We start from the raw sequence: 23,670 nt of genomic DNA, 5'->3' as shown, positions 1-23,670 counted from the left end.
GTATATAGATATACATTTATATTTTAAGAAGAAAAAAATATATATTATCTTTGTTGATGTTGATCTTTGTTTTCTCCCTTTCTCTCTGTCTTCGCTCAACTAAATATTGATTCTTTTGGCAGAGCGTGAGCTATTGATCGTGCAGGGCCTCGAGGATTTGGACATCCAGGAAGACGAGAATGCCGTGTTTGTGTGCGAGATCTCGGTGGACGACATGCCGGGGGAATGGTACAAAAACGGGGAGAGGATACAACCCACCAGCACCGTCAAGATCCGCCAGGAAGGTCAGTCTCAAAATGACAAACACGTATCCCCGTCGTCCTGGACAACACTGGCAAATATAAATATAAATGATCTTCTGATTTCAGGGACCAAACATTTTCTCCTGATGTGTAATGTGCGACCAGAGGATTCTGGGGAGGTCAAATTTGTCGCCAGACATGTTGAATCTATTGCTTACCTGGAGGTGGAAGGTATTGAGTTGTTGCCTAACAAACACAACCATGTGCAATTTTCTTCAAATAAGTTACAATCAGACACTTTGCAAACTTCTCATTCTTCCAGAGGTTCCCATCAACATCGTGAAACCCCTGCAGGATAAGACCGTCCTGGAGAAGACCCGAGTGATCCTGGACTGCACCGTGTCAAACTCCAGATGTAGCATCCGCTGGTACAAAGGGCCCAATGTCATACTGCCCTCCGAGCGCTTCGAGATCAGCAGTGAAGGCTGCTATCGCAAACTGATCATCCAGCATGTGCTGCTGGATGACGATGGCACGTACAGTGTCCAGGTCGGCGAGTGTACCTGCTCTGCAAAGCTCACAGTGGAGGGTAAGAAAGATCACGGTTAAGAGTCCAATCCAAAATGCCATCTGACAACAAAGCTACTAGGATGTTAGTATGCAGTAGACATGTAGACTACTGTAAACAGTAAAGCAGGGGTCTCAAACTCAAATGACCTGGGGGCCAATGCGCATCTATCGGGGTCAAGAGGGGGTCGGCCTAGAGAACAAAAAGTGGGGAAAAAAACAACTGTTCACAATATTGCATCATGATATCGTATACTTAATATTACTATTTATGATGCAAAATTAATGTATTAATATCAAAAACAGACATTTATTTTAAATTACATCAATAATAGTGTGGACAATTGTAATTAAAATTTGTGCCAGGAACCATTTCACCCACTTATATATGTAATTGAATGTTGTATATGTTACATTTAATAATGGGATAATTATGACCAAATGTCTTATTATTACTGTTATAAAAATATTTCAAAAAATATTGCTAGCAAACATTTATTATATTCTATCAACTCACTGGCTCTGTGCCTCAGCTCCACACTGTTTTTAAAAAATTATGTTTAAATTAAGTTTTCATTATAACATGATATAAGTTGGGGGGCCGCATGTAATTGATTGGGGGGCCGCATGTGGCCCCCGGGCCGCCAGTTTGAGAGCCCTGTTGTAAAGTGTCCTGCAGTGATGTTGTTGTTCTTGTGTTTGTTATTTATCTTGTCCTTCATCAAATGCACTGCAGGACATCGGGACAAATCCCACAATGAAAGTTGTCACATTCCAACAGTAATGTCTCCTCTTAGTGTAAGACTCCTCTCTCATGCAAGTTCAACAGAGCAAGGACAGTGTGAAAAATCATGTATAAGCCCTTAGCGCCATCTACCGGCAAATAAATACCAACGCACATACAGCATGTATTGCTTTCTCTTGGAATGACATAGTAATGGGGGATTCACACAAAAGCGAGTGAAAATGTGTGTAAATGTGTAGATTTTTTATTATAATAATAATAATGTTTGTTTCTGCTCCGTCTCACTGTCTCAGCCCAGTCTTTGTTGATGGTCAGAGAGCTGGAAGACGTGGAGGTCGTGGGCCCCGATGAAGCCATCTTCGAGTGCGAAGTGTCTGCTCCGGATGCCAAAGCTCCTGTGTGGAGCCTGAATGGCGAGGCCTTGCAGCCCAGCTCTGGGGTGCTCCTAGAGAAGATGGGCACAGTCCACAGGCTAACACTCAGACAGACCTCCACGGACATGAGTGGAGCGGTGGAGTTCACGTCAGGCACAGCGAAGAGCAGCGCTCAGCTTCGGGTGCTGAGTGAGTGAGAGAAGAAGCTGTTTAAACACAAACAAATCACGTCACGACTTAAAGTATGACTGAAAACGCAAAGAAGTGTCCGCGAGTGAATTTTACTACTCAAAAAACCCAGTTAATGAGCCGTTTATTGGGATAAACACTTCTTGCCCCCTCCCGTCCCTGTGGTACTGCTGTATACATGCAAACTGTCTGGTCTGATAGTTTTGCTTGACAGACACTTTCCAGATGGGACACCGCAAATAAATGTTATATTGTTTCTGTTCATAACAGAGGCAGAATAATAATATAAACACAAAAGTTATGTGATGCAGCTTGAACATTACTTTAATTCAACTTTATTTCACATTCTGTATGAATGTAACAATCTTAATATTTATGCTTCATGATTTCACACATTATTGCTATAATATACTGCTATGTGCACTCAGTGGTTTATATGACTAAATGGGCAATTCAGCAAACAGTGATGCAGTTCCTAAACTAACCACTAGATAGAGCTAATGACTAAGTCTTGAGTTTATGGCAGCAAAGCCATGTCACGCTGTGATTATGATTTATTGGTCTGATTTTATTTATTTAGTTCTCTGATTTAACCTTTTTACTTTTAACAAAACTAAAATCTCTTCCATTGATGGTCTTCTCTCTCACACACACACACACACACACAGGCGTGAGAAAACACACACTGATATTCTAAATTGTCCTGTGCGTTCAAGTCTATTGCGTTACTTGGCATCACACATGGTGCCCATAGTAATAAATACAGTAAATGTTTCTGGCTTAGAGAGCGCGGCATTCTGTAAGCAATAAAGGGTGTTTATGGTCCTACTCCATCTGTGGCCATGTAGGTCAAGCCCAGCCTCACATGCCCCAATGCTGCACTATTTGACTGTGCAGGAGCGTAAACTATTTTTAGTTTTATTATGCTGGCTTAAGCCCAAAGCGTGTTATGTTCGGTCATCTGGCTTAGGTCATAAGGCACTCATAAATCCAGCAAAGTGAAGGTGTCATGATGCATATCCAGAACTAAGCTAAGAAAATAAATACTAATTAATAAAGCGGTCAAAATGGAGTCACAGACCACACTGTGTGTTGAGAAAGGCAAACTGTACTAAATCTTTCTATTAGCTAGCAAACTATCATTTAAGTGAGCAATCGTTTTAGCTAACAATTGTTCTATCTATCCATCTAGCAGCTATATATTAGCTATTATTAAGCAAGCTATCATTTTCACTAGCAATTGTTCTATCTATCTATCTATCTATCTATCTATCTATCTATCTATCTATCTATCTATCTATCTATCTATCTATCTATCTAGCAGCTATATATTAGCTATTATTAAGCAAGCTGTCATTTTCGCAAGCAATTGTTCTATCTATCTATTATTTAACAAGCTATCATTTTAGCGAGCAATCGTTTTAGCTAGCAAATGTTCTATCTATCCATCTAGCAGCTATATATTAGCTATTATTAAGCAAGCTATCATTTTCACTAGCAATTGTTCTATCTATCTATCTATCTATCTATCTATCTATCTATCTATCTATCTGCTAGCAAGCTATCATTTTAGTGAGCAATCGTTTTATCTATTTATTAGCTAGCAAGCTATCATTTTAACAAGCTATCGTTTTAGCGAGCAAATGTTCTATCTATCTAGCAAGCTATCATTTTCACTAGCAATTATTCTGTCTGTCTATCTATCTATCAGCTAGCAAGCTATCATTTTAGCAAGCAATCGTTTTAGCTAGCAATTGTTCTATCTAGTTATTAAGCAAGCTATCATTTTCACTTGCAATTATCTATCTATCTATCTATCTATCTATCTATCTATCTATCTATCTATCTATCTATCTATTTTGACAGAATAAGGCCACAGTGTTTGACTGATGCTTTTCCTTCTCCACTCACATTTCACAGGTGACGCCTGAGCCACTTCCATCTTCCCTCTGCTGCCTCGCAGACACAGATCCAGACGTGGACGCTGTCACGTTGCGACACTGATGTCGCTTTGTTATATTTCTACTTGCAGCCTACAAATGTGGTTAAAACAGGGTTTGTCATGAATTGTCTTGCAGTTCAAGTTAAAGTTTAGGGGTTCTCTGGAACTCACTTTTATATAAACAGAGGTGTTTTTTCTTTTCCGTTCCGTTTAAAATGATGTTGTGTGCAAAGAAAAATGAATTAATGTCAAAGCAGTTTCTATTTCATGATGTGAAAAATGCAGTTTGATTGTAAATAATGTTCCGTGTGGAAATGTGTCGACTGTAACCCAAAATGAATGTGTGTGGTGTTTTTTTGGCAGTCATTCATGAGTACATCTACAGTATATGCATAATTATTTTGTAAAATTCAAAGTACACATATTTATATATAACATTCTCCAGATCCCCATGTAACAAAGATTGGTCTAAAGTTAGTTAGGTTTAAAGAGCAGTTGACACCAGTGTTATCCAAACAACGCCTCTATTTCCACTCTATTTTAATCATAAGTCTGTTGTATAGAAATAGTTTTTGTATATCTTTAAAACTTTGAATGAAAAAACAAACAAACAAACAGACATCTGTCTTGCAGCAAGTGGCTTGTAATGTAAATACATTGGGCCAAAAAAACAAAAATCAAGTAATTTAACAAATAAATAGAACCCACAGATTACTTGAGCGATAACCAGGAAGTGATTGGTTAGCTGAAAAGTGTGTGTTTCATTTTAAAGTGGATGGTGAATGAGTGGTTTTCATTTGAAACGTGTGCCATATTCCATTTATTATTATTTTTTTTTGTTTTCCATTTGATTGTTTCCACCTCTGCGATGTTGTGTGGAAGCGTTAGGTATGTGAGGAAAAAACAAACAACTGTAGTGAAAAACCTGACCTGTTTCAATAAAACAACGTAGAAATATGTGTTTCATTGATAAGTACGTTACCCTCATTTTTAAAACTTAAAGGCGCCATATGTAAGAATGTGGCCAAAAACAGTTACTACATTCAACTTCAAAATACCCAGGTTTTTTAGGTTTCGTTTTCTGACGTAACTGGCAACCCGTGGTTGCTCGGCAGCGGAGACTCTACTGACTGCAATGGTCGGTAGACGGCGGTAGGTGGCGCCGCATGCCAAAACATGATTTCAAAACATAAACATGATTTGCAGTCTGCAAAATATTTTTTTAATGCAAATATTTTGTCTGTACTGTTGTTGTTGGTGAGTTCAGTTTGTTATATGAGCATTATTCCTGAGTCTCTGTGACATATTAGGAGGATTTTATGGCCAGTTGCTTTAGATTTATTACATAATGCACCTTTAAGTTACATTATTTAAAAAACACACACACCCACATTATGTTGCCCCCATGAAGCTGAATATACAGATCCATAAAGCAGGACACAAAGAAGCTTAAATTCAAGTTTACAGACAGTGTGCTTTCAAATCAAACATCAAACTTTAACTCTATGGCGCCTCAGCAGGTCACAGCCAGTACTGCATTATCAAAGGGCCACACACACAGTAGTGGATAATTCAGCTATAAACTCAAAAAATAAACAAATCAAAATGACTGACTAAAATACTTTTATAATACATGTAGAAAAATAATTTTGCAACTTGCAATTTTGTACGTCTGTGCATAAACCATCCCCTGAAGTCTGACTTTAAAAAGTCAAATATTATGTTAAAGATTGTGGTGTTTTTACTTTTTTTTTTTGTAAACATTTAAAAATGTTCTTACACATTCACATATAAGAAGAAAAAAACATATCAAAGTTATACACGGTAGAGATTAAAGGCTACGCTTACACTGATCAGCCATAATATTCAAACTGTGTACAGTTCATACGCCTCTCAACTACCACACTGAATTATTAACATGGAGGCTGATCATACTGTTAGCCAGTGTTTCCCAACCCTGGTCCTCAGGGAACACTGTCCTGCCATGTTTTACATGTTGCCCTGCTCAAAAAACACCTGATTCAAATAAATGGTCAGCTCATCATCAAGCTCTGCAGAAGCCTGATAACAAACTTCAAATAATTCTGTTTCAAATTTTGTTAAAAGAAAACTTCTGTAAATAAATAAAAAAATATATATTTTTTGTTAATTTTTTTTTTCAAAAATGTAATGTAAATTTAATGTTTTTTGGTTTTTTTCAAAAAAATTTAATTTTAAAACATTTTTATATTTCAACTTTTGTCATTTTTTTTTAAAATGTTACATTTCAACTTTTGTCCGTTTTTTTTTTTTTTTTTCAAAAAATTGAATTTTTCAACTTTTGTTCAAAAAATATTTTTTTTTCAAAAACGGAATGTTTCAACTTTTTTTTTTTTTTATTTAATGTTTCAACTTTTGTCCATTTTTTTTTTTTTCAAAAAAAATTTCATCTGAATCCCGTTTGTTGGAGCACGGCAACATCTAAAACATGGCAGGGCAGTGTTCCCTGAGGACCAGGGTTGGGAAACACTGCTGTAAGCGACAACAAACAACAACAACAACAACAACACAACGGCATAGGTGCACTGCAAAAGTAAACTCAACGAAACTTACATATACGAGCTTAAACCACATTTCTCTGCAGTATGGTCCTTGCAATGGTCCGTGACGACAGTTCTCGTGCTTGTGTCCCGTTTTTTTCCCGCTAACTTGAACTCGTCGTCTGCTGCTTGAGAGAGTCGTAGACGTCGTCGCTCTTACTTAGTCTCTCAAAGAAAGGGATGAGGTCCAGGAGCTCAGTGTCTGACATGTCGTTGAACCAGGACGCTACGGGAACCTGGAGGTTTGAAAGAAAGAAAAAAAAATGCAGAATACGAAGGAATTAAAATGAAAATATTTCACATGACAGTCAGTGCAGTGTAGTGAAGACAGATAGATAGATAAATAGCATACAGCGTTTTCGGGATGGAAGACGTAGGAGGCTGGGGAGTTGTCGATGATGATGACCTTGTTGAGGTCTCTTCCTAAGCGACTCAGGTCTTTGACGTAATTCCCTTTGTGAAAGACACAAGACTCCCGGAAGAGACGGCTCTGGAAGGCGCCGCATTTGTCCAACAGGTCAGACACGGGATCTGCATACTACAGTAAAAAGGAGATCATTAGATTATGTTAAATTATGTAAAAGTGCAAGATTAGATCGTGGGTGCCGACTTACACCGGCTCACACAAAGCTGCATTGTGGTGAAATACATAAACAAAAACAAAAAACACTTCAAACACTCATATAAATGCTATTTTTTTAAGGATTATATCTGCAATCATTGACGTGACATGTCATCTTGCTTGCTTTTACTTAATGTGTCCATGTCCTGCAGAAGGTTTAACTGAGAGCAACCATTTGACTGTTGCTCGTAAGATTTTCCTGGATAACGTGTGCGTCACTGTCAGCTCTACAGAAGTGATAATACTCACACTCGGACGCTTAAAAAAGTGACAGGGACACGAGCAGCATTTCAATCTCAAAATGTTCTCATGAGAGCGTCATGTGCCGTGGAGTTGGTGGAGCACTAAGTCACTGAGCAGATGTGTCAACATTTAAGGCTGAGGTTGACACAGTTTGAAGTAAATGTTAAGAGGTTAAAGTGTCTGCAGGGTCGGCTGACACCATAAACATTGCACTATAAATTAGACACAAAACTCAGACTTCCAGTAATTCTGAGCGTAAAAGTTGCTGAAACAACAGGTGTAGCTTTACCGTACATGTCAACTACTGATAGATTTGTTTATGTGTACGCACTCACTCACAACTAAACAACTAAAAAGGTGACAGAATCAGAAGAGCAGAAGTCTGACCTTGGCTAAGCTCGCGGTGAACAGGACACACTCAAACAGTTCTCCCATCCTCCGGAGGAATTCGTCGACGTGGGGTCTCTTTAACACGTGCACCTGAGTGGAGACACAATATGAACGAATATGAATGAAACAGCTTCACTTTGTATGTGTATAATGAGGGGAAAGTGAAAAAAACATAAATACATCCTCTCATGTTGTGCAGTACAGAGCCCCTGAGGTGATATGAGAAAAAAAAAAAAAATGACGAAAATTTTAAAAAAACTGATACATTTTTTTTTTTAAATCTCTAGTTTCAAAGTCGAGATCTCGAGTTTCCAAAAAATTATGAAAATAATTTTTTTTTTTTGAAATCTCGAGTTTCAAAGTTGAGATTTCGAGTTTCCCAAAAATTATGAAAATATATATATATTTTTTTTTTTTTAAATCTCGAGTTTCAAAAAAATGATGACATGAAAAATGTTTGTAAAATGTTTGCAATTCTTTGAAATCTCAAGTTGAGATTTCAAGTTTTTTTTTTGTCACTTAGGGGGTTCCATAGTACAGCACCTGCATGTGAGTCACTAAATCACTGTAATGTTGCATCAAAAATAGCCATAAAATAACAATATTCTCTGGAAATGAAACAAAATCCCAACCAAAATGTTTTGCCATATATTTTAGTTTATGATTTTTTTTCCTTGTATCACATTTTGATAAATTGGGCATTTTGCTCACAACAATGTTAAAACGTACCAAAATTTGGAAACTGTAAAACTGAATAAATCAAATATAGGGTTTGAGGAATAATTATATTTCATAGTGGGGTTGTATTCAATAGTTGAAATGTCCTAAACTATTTAAAAACTAGGATAACTATATTTGATAGGGTAACCCACTGTCTATGACTGCATGTTGCTATAATTATATATGTTTAACTGTAATGTCCAAATCAAGACATACCTACATAATCTACTCCTACTGAGATGCTAGTGACCTTGTTTCTGAACCAAGTCATCCAGAATAGGCTTTCGCCACTTAAACACAAGCCTATCCTGGATTACTTGAAGCAGACCCAGGTCTTCTGGACACCAGCCCAGCACAACAGATTATGTTGGGTTTTTTTGAGTTACCATTTACAGTCTCCTGCAGGGAGAAGTCATTCCCCCAAGGAACACCAAGGAGCAGGGCACGACATGCGCCGCGGCCTGAGATTGATGTCCAGTGATTTCTGAGAAGGCCGACGAGCTTTGGTCGTGTCGTCAGGCCTCTGAAATAACCACCTGCTGCTTGGAGCCATCAACAAGCAGAGCTACAGCACTGTCAAGACACCAGCGCAGTGCACACCGGAGTCCGTAAGGGACTTTTATCATGTTTTTATCCTGTTTCTCAGGTCAGGTGGTGTTTCGACCGTACACGGTTCCTGGTGTGTGGTGTGTATTATACAGCGTGGCTCATAAAAATGAGGCTTGTACACAAAAAACATATACGTTGCTATATACGTTAACAATGAGGTGAAGACGAGCATTAAACGTACCTCATAATCTGTTCCATCAATTTCCAGTGGAATGATATAATCAGCGTTGTTCAATGGCTGTGGAGGATATAAATACAAATATATGAAAAAGAAGAACGTAAATGGCAAAAAAAAAAAGGAAGCAATTCCCAGACAAATAAAATTCAACACTGTGTAGCGGTCAGCGTGACTGCAGTAAATCAGGACCACACGATGAGTCAAACAGACACGGAGACGCCGCCTCAGCATCTTTACAGTCACACAACACTGTTCATAATACACTCCGGTTAATGCCGTCATTAAAACACGGGCACCGCAGAAAAACGCGACAAGGCTCGTGAAAGTCTCAGATCTCAGAAGTGTCTTCCCGGCTGTGATCGAGCCTTTGCATTATTATCTGTGTTGGTGAAGCGTCGCCAAATCAAAGGTCAAAGAATTTCACAGGAATTCAGTCATTCTCTATCACTCTGCTGCATCTATAAAACTATATTTCTGTTGTCTTTGTCGCTGAGTGAACCTCTGTCGCCAAGAACCAGCACGAGATGTTGGACACAAGGAACCACAGATTTAAGCCACTTCACAAAAGACACCTATAATAAAATCTACAGCGATGGAAAATGAAGCTTGTGCTTTGTAAACTGCACCAAAACCTATAGAGAAAATCAGAACTTTTACAATCTTAATACACAGGAGTCTGTGTTGGAGATCCTTCATTCAGACTAACCTAATCTGACCAGACACGGTATCGGTAAGTACACTCTTAGAAATAAGGGTTCGAAAAGTGTTCTTCTACAAGGGCTGAGGTTCTTCCTGGAACCATTTGCTTCTGAAAAACCCTTTTCCCGAAGAAAGGGTTTTTCAAGGGTTCTAGGTAACACTAATGGTTCCAGTAAGAACCATTTTGATCCAGAGAACCCTTTAAAACCCCTTTCTTGAATGAAGGGCTTTAAAAGGGTTCTTGGTGGAACCCTCCAAAAGGAGGAGAACCCTTGTTGGCTCCAGGTGGAACGTTTATGAAGACAAGCCGAAGAACCTTATATAGATCTACTTAGCACTTTTATTTCCTAGATTCAACCATACATGGCTGCCAATGGGGACACAAAGAAAAATACGGATTTCAGCCACTTCACTACACTCTAAAATCCATTTTTCCTTGTGTGCCCATTGGCAGCCATGTACGGTTGAATTTTGAATAGCCTTAATAGTGAGCCTGAGCTCACTGGCCTTCTTTTCTAATACCCTGTACTATTTTTAGTATGTATGTCAGCGTAATAATGAGTTTTATTATCCTCCTTGTGTTTTAACATGTAGTTAACAGAGCCTGACCCTGTTTACACAGTGAGCACCGATATCCAGTGACATCCTTTCGGGGCAGCCTGTGACCTGAGACGGACCAAACACCACATGACATTCGTTACATAATTTGTGGAGACACGGGAGCCGCTAATGTTCAGCATTGATTACTTTGTTTGCCAAACGCTACCATAAAAGGTATCAAAGTAAACATAAAGATTATATACAAGTCCAAAAAAATATGTTTAATAAACGATGTCTCGGTTAAGAATAGTAACTTCCCTTTGCGGTTGCCTGGCGACGTAAAAAAAAAACTTCTGGGCGCTCCAGCTCCGCGCATGGCCAAAAGAAATAAGCGACATGTGGTAGTTCAATCATACAATAGAGCTCATCCATAAAAGTGGAGAAGCTGTTAAGATTGACCATAAATATTTGTATGACACATCATCCAGGTCTTCCTGGAAAAGGTAAAATAAATGAGATGCTGATACTTGAGAGGGTTTATTTTTAAATCATGGGAAAATCTTTAAATCTGCATGCGGAGCAACAACATTGTTTGACTCCCGCAAAGGTCAAACGCTGTGACCTTGATGTCACGCGGCAATAAGAGCAATTAATGCACTGCATTATAAAACTCAAATATTGTCATGAATACCAAATAAAGTAAAGTATATGACTTGATCGCGCAACTATTTTGCTATTCTGGATAATTCATCATTTATTGGATCTTTTTAATAGACCAGTATCAGAGTTTACGTTCACATTAGATGTCATTACATTCGTTCAATATCTATGTAAGTTACTGTATCATCGGATTCTACACTCTTAGAAGTAAAAGTGCTAAGTAGAACCATATAAGGTTCATAGGAGAACCCTTTTTGGCTCCAGGTAGAACCTCTATAAAAAGCTTCCACCTGGAACCCTTTTAAAACCCTTTCTTCGGGAAAAGGGTTTTTTCAGAAGCAAATGTTCCAGGTAGAACCTCAGCCCTTGTAGAAGAACCCTTTTGGAACCCTTATTTCTAAGAGTTTACAGCCTCGCCACATAAAGCCTGTGCTGGCATTTGTTGGATTTTAGCCACTTTAAATACACTCTTAGAATTAAATGCAAAGTAGAATCATATACGGTTCTTCGGCTTGTCCTCATAGGAGAACCCTTTTTGGTTCCAGGTAAAACCTTTTATAAAGGTTCTTGGTAACATTAGGGTTCCAGGTAGAACCTACCTTTTATAAAGCTTCTACCTGGGCCCCTAATGTTACCAAGAACCCTTTAAAACCCTTCATTCAGGAAAGGGGTTTTAAAGGGTTCTCTGGATCAAAATGGTTCTCAATGGAACCATTAGTGTTACAAAGAACCCTTGAAAAACAAATGGTTCCAGCTAGAACCTCAGCCCTTGTAGAATAACCCTTTTGGAACCCTTATTTCTAAGAGTGCACACAGTGACATACATGCACTAAACGAGAAGAAAATGGACCATAAAATCACAATAAAATCAAACATGTCTGCTCATCTGTTCATATCTACACAGAAGGAAGAGGGGAGGGCAAATTAGATTTGCTGATTTGAAATTTTAGCCTCTTTTTTCATTTCTTTGATTCTCTGTGACCGTAAACTGAATATATTTGGTTTGTGAACAAAATAAGACAATTAAAGATGTTGTCATTTTGATGTTTGGGGGGAAAATGCAGTTGACATTAATATCTTTGATGCCATTAACAAATTGGTTTGTTATGTAACTACAGCGCCTCTGCAGGTTTCAACAAGTAAAATTTAAGACTTTTTAAGACTTTTTAAAGACCATAATGAATACAATTAAAGACCCATTTCAAATCCATACTAGTAAAAAAAAAGTAAACAAATAGTTGAACTTGCAATTCGGCTTAGCTGTGGGCTTTCGTTAAGTTTTCTCCGCTGCTATGCTAAGCTGTAACACACCGCGGCGCGCGCACAACACACCAACTAGGTGGTGCTCCATAAATTCTCCATCGGCAGCACAGGTGACCTACTTTAGTAAACTAAAGTAAACTTTTACCTAAAAGTCACGTTAATAGTTTTTTAAGACCTTTAAAAATTTTATTTAAGACCTTTTATGAGAGTTTAGGAGAATTTAAGACATTTTAAGGCCTTAAATTCAAGCCCCCGCAGATACCCTGTAACTATGACAAATGAGGCCAACTTACCTTAAATGAACTGTGGACAAGTGTTTCATCCAGGTCAATGACCACACAGATCTTCCCCGTGTCATTTGATATCATCCTCGGCAGCAGCGGTTCTGTTGGAACCTTGAGACAAACAAACAGTTTTGAGACAAAAGGGTTGAGCTGCAATTTAAATGGGCGCTTAAGCTTCCAAGCAATGCAATATGATCGGCAGCTACAACATACAAGTACATACTTGTGACATCTCGACATAATTGTTGTCGAGGATGTAGTGCTCATCGTGTGTGTATGTTTTCTTGTCACTTAAGAGCCTGGATTGTGTTGTGGTGGTGTTTCAGGGAGGAGGAGGGGGGGGGTTTACAGGAAACCTGCTACAGCTGCCGCTCTGTTGATGGAGCAACTGGATTGGAGTCGCTATATACTGTGTCTCGTCCTTCAACGAGTGGCCACGGATCTGTGTTTGTTAGTATGAGCGGGATTCTAAAAACAAATCAGCCGCCTGTAACACTGCTGTGTTTGTTTGTCTGTGTAGAGTGAACGATGATGATGATGTCTGAACGTTCACATTCTCTGTTGTTTCACATATTAAAGGCACCATATTATGTAAGAATGTGGCCAAAAACGGTTACTACATTCAAATTCAAAATACCGAGGTCTTTTAGGTTTCGTTTTCTGGCGTAACTGGCAACCCGTGGTTGCTCGGCAGCTGAGACTCTACTGACTGCAATGATTGGTAGACGGCGGTAGGTGGCGCCACATACCAAAACATGATTTCAAAACATAAACATGATTTGCAGTCTGCAAAAGATTGTTTTTAATGCAAATATTTTGGCTGTACTGTTGTTGTTGGTGAGTTCAGTTTGTTATATGAACATTATTCCTGAGTCTCTGTGACATATTAGGAGGATTTTATGGCCCAGTTGCTATAGATTTATTACATAATGCACCTTTAAAGGTGTGGACAGTGATAATACCTGCTCTATCGGTGGAATGCAGTACTCGCAGTCACAGGACTCGGAGGATTCGTCGTCGCTCGGCTCCTCTTCCGAATCGCTGCTTCGTTCGTCGCCGTCGCTCTCGTCCTCGATTTTGGCGCGTGCGGACACGACGCTGTGGATGATGTCTCGAGGGTATCTCGTTTCCGTTGAAGCGTCGTCCGACCCGGAGTCATTGTCCGATTCTGGCGCCGCTTCGTTGGCCGCGTCTGTAAATCCATCAGCGGCTGCAGGGGCCTGTAACTCAGTCTCACCCTCGGATGGAGGATCATCTGCTCCTTCATTCCTTGGAGCGCTCCCACACAGCATCTGATCATTAAGTCCATTTGAGGCTTGTTTACAACGAGACTGAACACTTTTGATCTGATACGCGTAGTAATCCTCAACATCTACGTCGCCCAACTCTTCGTTGTCAATAAGGGACCAATACGGCTCCTTTTCTGAACATTCAATAAAAGTCGTCTGTCCGTGTTCAAATGCAGAGGCATTGTCACAGAACTCCTCTTCATAAGCATCACCTTCAACGGAGATGTACTCAGCGCATGGCGCGCACATCGTCTCCTCACTGCCAGACGACAAACACACCTCGGATTCTTCCTCTTCTTCATTTTCTGTGTAAAGTGCTTCACCTTCTTCTTCTTCTTCATCATCATCATCATCATCTTCTTCTTCTTCTGCTAAACTCGACTCCGTATCTGTGATCCAGTCTTCTGGATTTCCCTCCGACTCGCTATCGACCGCGGAACTCGGATCTGCCGCCTCTTCGCGCGCCTCCTCAGAAGATGCAGCAGAATCCTGCGCGTTGTTCATGTCCTCATTTGAATCCTCGAACGCGTCGGCGTTCTCTGCGACATGTTTCACTGCCTCCTCGAGATACAGGCATTCGTGTATGTCGCCGCCATCGAAGCAGGAGATGTAGCGTTGCTTTGGTGCAAACGCGTGACCGTTGCAGTCGTCGCTGTCAAATAAGTCAAAGAAACCGTTATAATTGGAGGGCATTTTCTTTGCGTCCTCATTGCTTTGATCAGCGTGGCTTTGTTCTACTTGGTCCTCGTCTTCGCATGACTCCCACTGCGTCTGCTCGTCGCTCGAATCGCCCTTCTCAGATTCCCCAAACAAATCGGCGAACGGGTCCAAAGGAATACTGTCATTGCGGCAAGTCTTGAAAGATTTGGTTTCGGCGGAGGAGCAATCTGAGAGTCTGTCTCCTTCAGCGCAGCACTCTGAGCTGTCATTGGTCGGAGGACCGGTGTCGTGCTCTTCGCTTGTCTCAAAGTCATCATATCCGCACGTCTCGCAGCGATCTGTTGACACTATGTCTAATGTGGGAGTTTGCTGAGGGAGTTCTCGAGCTTCCTGGTATTTCTCACCGCGTTCGCTGGCAAAGTTGACGAGTTCACAGTCACCAGAATCTTCCGACAGTGTCGCCTCGGTTCCATTTTGCTCGCACAAATGCCTCTCTTCGTCTTCCTTATCATCCTCGTACTCGTCAACATCACTGTTTGTGCCCTCAGACTGGTTCTGGATGTCATCGTACTCACAAAGTTCAGCGCCACAGTCAAACGAGTCCACCAAGTCAGAGACGTTAGGTTCCGAGTCTTCCGCTTCAGAGTCGGAGCACTCGCTCTGCTGATCCTCAGACTCGTATTGATCGATTAATTCAAGGTCGTCTCTGCTTCCCGATACGAGATCAGACATCTCACACAGCCCCAAACCGTCACATTCAACTACCAGCGAGTCTGGCTCAAAGTCAAAAGACTCAAACTGTCGACCGCAGGGTTCACATTGTTGAAATAGTCCGAGTTGTTCTGCACTCTGTTCACAGCAAGGACGGCATTTGTTGCAGGCGATGCTATGATTAGCGCTCTGCTCAGAGGACTTAAAACAGAAGCCTTGAACACATTCATTACGCGACTGGCTTAACCTGGATGTCTCGCAATTATCAAGGCTTTGGTTGGATTCCAAAAATCCACCGCTCGTCGGATATTGCACAAAGCTGTCGGCGTGTCCGTTACCACATGAACCGAATTCAGCCTCATAGTTACTCATCTTGCATCGAAGAGAAGAGTCCGTGTCCCTGGTGACGACTTGCTCCGTGTATTCCACGAGGACCTTTACGCCAACACTGTCCTGCAAAGGATCTGCAGCTTTTGTTAGTCTGGCAACCTCGCGTTGCTCTGTGAGCATGACTTCAGCCGGTGACTCCCTTTCTCCAGACAGCTTAGCTTTCTCTGCGTTTTCCAGATACATCGTGAAGCTACTTCTCAGCCTAGAAGACTATGTCTTCTCGAAAGTCAATGCTCCATTAAATTGCGCGGGGTGGGGGAGATGTTGTCGTTTCTAAGGAACCTGCAGAATCCAAGTCCAAGAGACTGGCTGTTGGGTCCATCCAGAGTGGATATTCACACACGGCTTGTGGGGAGGGGGGGGGAGTCACTGGCGACTCCAACCAGTGCGAGAGAGTAACAGCAACAGCAGCAGCAGCAGCAGCACGATGACATGACGGGTTGTCGCAAAACCAAAACTGAGACGACCACTTGACTCAACCCCCCCCCCCCCCCCCCCGCCCATCCCCCATCCCCCCGCTTTCAACTGAGAAATTTATTTTGGGGCTTGGATTGAAGTGACAAATAACTTCAGGAATATCAGATCTCTATAAAAGGCTGAAGTAAGGCATAAATCTGGAATGGACACCTGAGTACGTTTGACTATTTGATCTGCAAAGACCGTAACTGCCAAGAGCCAAGTTGTTTTCCAAGAGTACACCCACTTATATTGTTGTTAAACGAGGTGTGATCAGTCACTGGTGCACACAGTCATTACAGTCATAGCATATTTTAATTCCTATAGTTCTGGAAAATAATCCAAAAACAATAGAAATAGTGAATTAGAGAATTTGAAAACGACAATTAATTGGTTTCTTCAAGGTTTCATATTTTTCAAATATCGATTTGGAAAGTATTTACCGTCTAAACCAAAATAAATGTTTTTGATACAACTTTTATAACTGACCACCTGACAGTTTATATAACATAATATATTTTCTTCACGCCTGATAGCCGATCTGTATTATAGTTGGATGCCAAAAGCTGTCTCCAGTGCAGCCTCTCGTGTAACGTGTCTTGCCTGTGGCACCACTGCAGTTGCTGTTTTTGGACTTTTGGCAGTGCAGAAGTCTACCGGTCAGAGGTGCAACTCCTTCGTGCAAATTACTCCGATTTCTGCACCTTCGTCAATCCTGATTGATGCCTGAACGCGGAGTACTTTTTCGAAAGGCTGGTGTACCGCTTGACGCGGGAGAGTTGAGTAAACACGAAACAGCCCTGAGCCAAGAAAACATATGTTTCGCGCATCACGCAGGTGTCAATCAATACCGACCACATGCTGTGAAGAGACTGTGAAGGACGAGGGCGACAGAAAGTTAATATCACGGCGAGGAGTTAGCCGAAGGATGGTTAGCAACGTTGCCAGAGGAACTTTCATCAACGGTGTGGGGGGGAATTGTTGTTCACTGCAGGTGGCGGCGTGACACAAACAGCAGAAGAGCGTGGATGATGTCCACACTGACTCCTATGTCCTGTTATCCTTTTCAGAATGATCCTTCTTCAGTGTGTACACTGAAACACTGTAAATTTAAAAAAAATATATTACTATCATCTGCAACTAAGACATAGAACTGACTGTGTTCTGAGGTCACATTCTGGCCAGAATTCGATTCAACTTGGATGTCACGATATCCAAGTTGGCGCCAGTGCTTGTCCGGTGCATCTGATCTGCAAACCCCTGCTGTGAGCCGTCATGGTTTGCATGGCCTGACCCCCTGGCTATTTCCGATGCACAGCAAAAGGTCATTATAGACCTTGCATGAGAAAGCACAGGTGTACATTTCAGCCCTGAAAACAATCAGGTAAACGTGCAGGTTGTTATTTTTTAATTCTACTCTTTGTTAAAGCCTGTTGTCGGTGAATTGAAAAGGTTTAAGTTCCGACATGGCTCTCTCGGTCCAGACTATCCCACAACAAGGGGGGGGGGGGGGGGTCAACTCTACTTTATAGGTTACAGGTGATCACCTGTGAATAAATACACCTGCCCACTGCCATGAAACACGTTTATTCATGAGGAGAGGTAAGGAGAACGGAGGGTAATGCTAATAGCCAAAGTCTTTAGCCAAAAGTTACAGCGGCTTTAAAGCTAGTAGTGCGTTTATATCAAGACAGGTGACGAGGTGACAACAGCAACACAAACCGTGACGGACAGCACACGCAAACGGGTTGTAGTACGACTGAAAATACAGTATAAATACCTCCACTTATCTCGAGACTTCACTAACTCATGTCAGAACCGCTGTTGTTGGCAAACGCAGGTGGTCGAAAAACACTCCACCAGCTGGTGTCGATGAGCGATGAGAGCTGCTATTTTCAAAGAAAGAAAAAACTGTGACAAACTTGCCGAGCGCTGGCGAGCAGTCAGAGCTGTCAGCTACGACATTAGCATGGTGCTCAAACGGAACAGGGTGTAAATATATGTGATTATTGCAGAATTAGCAACTATGAGCTACTTTTTTACCCATAAACATGTAGAGTCGTCAAATTAGTCGTCTAATATCCAGTGAAATCAGCTATATAGAGCACTATATGCTAATATTGCATTTTCGCCACACCTGACCTCCATGCTTCCAGAGTTTTTATCTACGTTAAAACTTCAAAAATGACCGCCCAGGTGCCGTTTTGCGAAATATGGACATATTATAACGATCAAAAAATACTCACCCGTCCATCTATAATTGCTTATCTGCAAAACACTTTTAACCTTTGGCCTGGTTTTACCTCCATTTATGACCATGGCTGACCTACTTTGGAAAGCGTTTGGCCCTGCTGACTTCTTCATTCAAGCTGTAGCTTAAACTGGACCGAGCCACACGGGAACGGTCATTATAGAGCGGGCACGTTTCTCGGTCGCGAGATGAGACGTCTGTGTGCGGCGGTAATTGGGCAGGTGAGACTTAGTAGTGTGTTAAAAGGCATCACGCTGCCCTGGGTATTGGCTCTTCTGGCATTACACACTGAAGAGCCTAAATATAGCCGGTGAGCGCAGCTGCTGACAGTGGGTTAATGTGGATGAGATTCCCTGTATATACATGAGCCACATACTCCACAAACAACAAAACAACAAAACAAACCGTCGTCTCACCTACACATCGCGGAGGAACGTGTTTACGCTGCACAACAAGGCTTCAAATAAAACCTCTGCGAGATCGTGACATTCCCAAAACCTCCTCATCATCCTGATGGCATCTCCTACATGTTGTTTTACCCCAACCTCCAGTCAATGTTTAAAAGTGCAAACAGTGCTAAGTGCTAAGTAGAACCATATGAGGTTCTTCGGCTTGTCCTCATAAGAGAACCCTTTTAGGCTCCAGGTAGAACCTTTTTATAAAGGTTCCATCTGGAAGCCTTTTGGAGGGTTCCACCAAGAACCCTTTTAAAAGCCTTTATTCAGGAAAGGGGTTTTTAAAGGGTTCTCTGGATCAAAATGGTTCTTACTGGAACCATTAGTGTTACCAAGAACCCTTGAAAAACCCTGTCTTCTGGAAAAGGGTTTTTCAGAGGCAAATGGTTCCAGGTAGAACCTCAGCCCATGTAGAAGAACCCTTTTGGAACCCTTATTTCTAAGAGTTTACAGCCTCGCCACATAAAGCCTGTGCTTGCATTTGTTGGATTTTAGCCACCTAAATACACTCTTAGAAATAAAAGTGCAAAGTAGAACCATATAAGGTTCTTCGGCTTGTCCTCATAGGAGAACCCTTTTTGGTTCCAGGTAGAACCTTTTATAAAGGTTATTAGTAACATTAGGGTTCCAGGTAGAACCTACCTTTTATAAAGCTTCTACCTGGACCCCTAATGTTACCAAGAACCCTTTAAAACCCTTCATTTAGGAAAGGGGTTTTAAAGGGTTCTCTGGATCAAAATGGTTCTCAATGGAACCATTAGGGTTACCAAGAACCCTTGAAAAACAAATGGTTCCAGGTAGAACCTCAGCCCTTGTAGAAGGACCCTTTTGTAACCCTTATTTCTAAGAGTGTATATAATGATCATATTGAAAATCCAAGGGTCTAAAGACAGAAAACGTCAGTGAATGTACAGGTTCTACAGAATGTCTACAATATATGATGATATAAATGATTTTATATAAACTATTTTTTGGGTTGAAACCCAACACTTGAGACCAAGATGGCATCTGAAACGTGGTGTCCATTTCGCCCGACGCTGCACACTTGCACTTTTCAATTACCTGAAACCACAAAACCCGCCATCGAAAAAACATCTGCGTGATCGCACTTTAATCGTTCGTCTGAATTGAAATGCAAGTGCGTGTAATGAGAGCCAGGGACGTGATCTCCTTCTGCCAAAGGCCGTAAACTTTTCAATGACCCTTCGTGTCTCTTTGAGAGTTTCCCAATGTGGCGCATAGCCGGCGGCAGCATAAACAAGGTTTTACTGGAGCAGCCCCGCGTTATATGTGTAGGTCAAATCGTGATAGACCAAGGACAACCTTTTAACACCGACACTGCACTGGTATTTAAGGGCAACACACTGACTGCTGATCTCTGCAACCACATTTTAATAAGGTTAATATAAAGTAACCACAACAACCATCCAGCACATAGTACGTTCCTCAGCTGTATAGGCCCCGTAAGACCCATGTCTGTAATGTGTAAGACGCAAACTGGACTGCAACATTCCTCACACCTTCCCAGGCGAAGAGGCTCAGACGCCGATAATGAGGCTACAAGAGGCCGCAAAGAGCTCACGTCACGTCAGCATATTTCAGCCTGGTTAGTTAAAAGAAGACTTATCTGCGACCCTTTCAGGCTCGGTGGTACGCCTGTGGACCGGGCTGCAGAGAGGACGAGGCCTCCCACGACCCACTTTCTGCCACTCACTGACATCCGATTCCCCCCCCGTTACGAGCTGACAACTCGCTTCACGCCCCGTGCAGAGCAAACGCTGTGACAGGTTCACGGTGGCCAAGATGGCTCCTATAGGATCGGGTCAGCCGTAAGGTCTGAGCATTTCTGAAAATATTCACTGTACAGACATGATGGAAACATGACAAGAAACTTGACTGCAGGGTCAGGGGTTTTAAAGTGTGGTTGACACACAGTCGGCACTGCCTTTGCTCTGTACACTCACTAGAAGCAGCCCGAGACTCAGATGCTCGCGCTCATGGAAAACATGGAAAAGCAGATTTAACCCCCTCAAATTCAACAGACATGCCACTAAAACATCGGTCCAATCGCAGCACATGGGGCATCATGCAAGCATCTTGTTCTGAGAACTGGGCAAATCCCAGGTCAGCTCATTTTTAGAAAAGTTCTTACAAATCTGAGGCAAATAAAACTGCAGCCAAACAATGTTTTTACTCCCCTGAGAACACGATTGTGAACTCCGTCTCCAAAACATCTCCATCCACCACCACAGTAATCTGTGTCTGCCACCTTGAGGCTGATACAGGTCACTGCATGGAGTTGAGATAATGACATGGAAAATTACATGAACTGTGTATTAAGGAAGTGTGCAGTAAATGAATAATAAAACACATTTTTGACATTACAGGAGTCAGCTACATCTTTTGTGTTTGAACTTTAACTTCAGCAACTGTTTTGAGTTAATACTAATATTAACTGCTCATCTTGTATTTTTGTGTATTTTTACACGTCTTAAACCACTGCCTTTGCCTTCTCCTTAGAAAACTTACACTTGGTTTGCATCATCACACAGAGGGACCACAATGTGCTCATGTAAGTTATAAAAGGTCTATTTTGGAATGTTGCCCTCTTTTTCTTTCACGCTTTGACCTGATACCTTTTCTGTATTTATGTACGCTGTAGTCTTTTTGCGTACAGCCGTTCTTTCTCCTCTTATCCTGTGACGTCATCTGTCCAGGTGTGACCTCCACAGGTGGGACTTTGACTTCATTTGCAGGGACCATCGATCATATAGGGACATTCTGTAGAGGAGACGTAATGGGTTGGGTGGGGGAGCATTAAAATTAGCAAAAAAAATAAATGTGGCTATTTTGCTGTCGTTTAACAAAGCAGTTAATTTGAAAATGTGGCCTTCATGTGTCAGTCTGAAATCGAGCTCCCTCATGTGGCTCAGAGATGTATTGCAGATACAGTCTCACTGAAAGATTCTGATCATTTGTTGTAAACAAATATTACATCATTACAAAACCACTTAAAGGTTTCAGGGAGAAACATTTACTTTATTTATGTAGATTAGTATGTTGATAAGTACGAGCTCGTCGTGTTAGAAATTGAATGTTGTATTAGAGGATTTCCACACGGGCAAACGACTGGTCTGTGCCGAGATGGTTCTCCACGAACACCTCATACTTTCCGGCATCAGACGACTTGGCGTTTTTGATCGTCAGGATTGTGTTGGTGTCTCCAACGTCAAAGAACACCCTGAAAGACAAGGCAGCATATATCATATATATATATATATATATGTGTGTAAATGTGTGTGGATATGAGTGAAGGTCCTCTGATTCACCTGTCATCTTCTTCAATATCATCTCCATCTTTGAGCCAGGCGACATCTGGCGGAGGTTCTCCACTTATTTCAGCCTTGAGCACAACTGTTGTCCCCCTCCTGCCCTTGATGTTATTTGGCCCTTTGGAAACCTTAGAAGGGACTGAGAGAACATGAGGTCAGCGATATGATTAATAAAATACTCTTACAAAACAGAAGGAAGTGAAGGAACTGAATTTCAATGTGTACACACCCTCCACGAGAATACAAGCAGATCCCGACGTCTGTCCAAAGGGATTCTTAACGGTCACCGTGTATTTTCCCAGGTCGGCCAGAACCCCGTCTCGGACCACGAGGGCGACAAAATCTGGGTCTTCAAACACGTAGCGGTACTTGGGACCATCCTTCAGTTCTTTGTTGCCGTCCTTGTACCAGACGATGAAAGGATCGGGGAATGCGCTCACCCTGCACTCCAGCTTTGCGGCGCTCCCCTCAACAAGGACCACGTCTTTGAGCTCCTGCAGGATCTTCGGAGGACCCTTCTCACGCAGCTCTTTTCTTGACCTATGTGGGAAACTTTTTTTAAACCTACCGATTGCACAGAAAGCACATTCTTTTATCGTATTTCAGTACCTGTGTCCGCGATATGATGCTTGGATTCGGATAGCTGCCTCCTGGACCTGAGGATCGTTAATGTTCAGGGTGCAACCAGGAGGGGGCGCAGCCTTTGCTTTGAACATCTGCGTCAAGGAGTCAAAGAAGACAGTCATCATCCAGTGCACGGTGTACAATCACTGTTATATGCAACGATTTTCTCACCTTAAAGATCCTCTTCACGCTCCACTCTCCTTCTGATCCGCTCCAGAGTCGGCAAGCCTCGTGCTTTATATGTGATGGTCAGGAGGAGCTTTGCAGGCCCTCAAGGACCAAGTCAAACAAATCACCACCCAGAAGCTCCTTTGCCTTCTTTGGATACCAACTACTACTTCTACATGACAAGACTGAAGATGTGCAACAAATGCTACGGAGACATTTCCACATCCTTATAAAGGATTCTAATCGGATACTCAGGAGAACCCTTGGAGCAGCGAATAGTTTTGTTGGTGGTTATTTAAATAGTTGAGGGGGCTACATTGAAATGTGAGTCATCCCTGGTGAAAACAAGCTCCTGACTGACGGACAACAAAGCCGTTCAGAGGGAGTAGCAAAAGAATGAACATTCCGCTGTCCGTTCAACACGGCTATTGAAAATTCACCATACGAACACTTTCCTGCTACTTTTATTCCAATGTTTTATACAAACG

At 41.6% G+C, this 23,670-nt stretch overlaps 3 protein-coding genes across 13 annotated transcripts in view; 1 reads left to right on the top strand and 2 right to left on the bottom strand.

The window, feature by feature from the left end:
• The window catches only part of obsl1b (obscurin like cytoskeletal adaptor 1b), a 30,768-nt gene extending 24,488 nt beyond the window's left edge, over positions 1–6,280 (top strand). For all 11 annotated transcript variants that reach the window (XM_083908355.1, XM_083908354.1, XM_083908353.1 and 8 more), the window contains 5 exons: positions 123–284; positions 369–473; positions 565–831; positions 1,848–2,117; positions 4,038–6,280. In XM_083908355.1, coding sequence (XP_083764481.1) covers positions 123–284; positions 369–473; positions 565–831; positions 1,848–2,117; positions 4,038–4,048 — 815 coding nt within the window. In that variant the 3' untranslated portion in view covers positions 4,049–6,280. The remainder of the gene's footprint in view (positions 1–122; positions 285–368; positions 474–564; positions 832–1,847; positions 2,118–4,037) is intronic.
• Positions 6,281–6,285: 5 nt separating this feature from the next.
• LOC310942896 (uncharacterized protein) lies at positions 6,286–16,290 on the bottom strand. The gene is made up of 6 exons (XM_083908362.1): positions 13,809–16,290; positions 12,856–12,957; positions 9,404–9,460; positions 7,891–7,983; positions 6,991–7,176; positions 6,286–6,874 (listed from the first exon to the last, which is right to left on the bottom strand). The coding sequence occupies exons 1-6, from the start codon at positions 16,077–16,079 to the stop codon at positions 6,743–6,745; spliced, it is 2,841 nt and encodes a 946-aa protein (XP_083764488.1). The 5' UTR covers positions 16,080–16,290; the 3' UTR covers positions 6,286–6,742.
• A 5,870-nt stretch (positions 16,291–22,160) lies between these two features.
• On the bottom strand, positions 22,161–23,235 carry LOC310943260 (SPEG neighbor protein-like; the record flags this gene model as incomplete). The annotated part of the gene is made up of 5 exons (XM_083908790.1): positions 23,186–23,235; positions 23,000–23,106; positions 22,620–22,930; positions 22,388–22,529; positions 22,161–22,299 (listed from the first exon to the last, which is right to left on the bottom strand). The coding sequence occupies exons 2-5, from the start codon at positions 23,104–23,106 to the stop codon at positions 22,161–22,163; spliced, it is 699 nt and encodes a 232-aa protein (XP_083764916.1). The 5' UTR covers positions 23,186–23,235.
• Between the last annotated feature and the right edge of the window lie 435 nt (positions 23,236–23,670).

Source organism: Microchirus variegatus (genome assembly GCF_963457635.1).
Source record: "Microchirus variegatus genome assembly, chromosome: 22".
NCBI classification, from domain to species: domain Eukaryota; kingdom Metazoa; phylum Chordata; class Actinopteri; order Pleuronectiformes; family Soleidae; genus Microchirus; species Microchirus variegatus.
This window is presented reverse-complemented; position numbering and strand designations above follow the sequence as displayed.

Coding starts and splice junctions, on each gene's coding strand:
- LOC310942896 (XM_083908362.1), bottom strand. CDS start 16,079: ATGTATCTGGAAAACGCAGAGAAAGCTAAGCTGTCTGGAGAAAGGGAG. Junction 9,461..12,855: donor TTGTCCACAGTTCATTTAAG/GTAAGTTGGCCT, acceptor TATCCTCCACAG/CCATTGAACAACGCTGATTA. Junction 6,875..6,990: donor TCTTCCATCCCGAAAACGCT/GTATGCTATTTA, acceptor TCAAACCTCCAG/GTTCCCGTAGCGTCCTGGTT.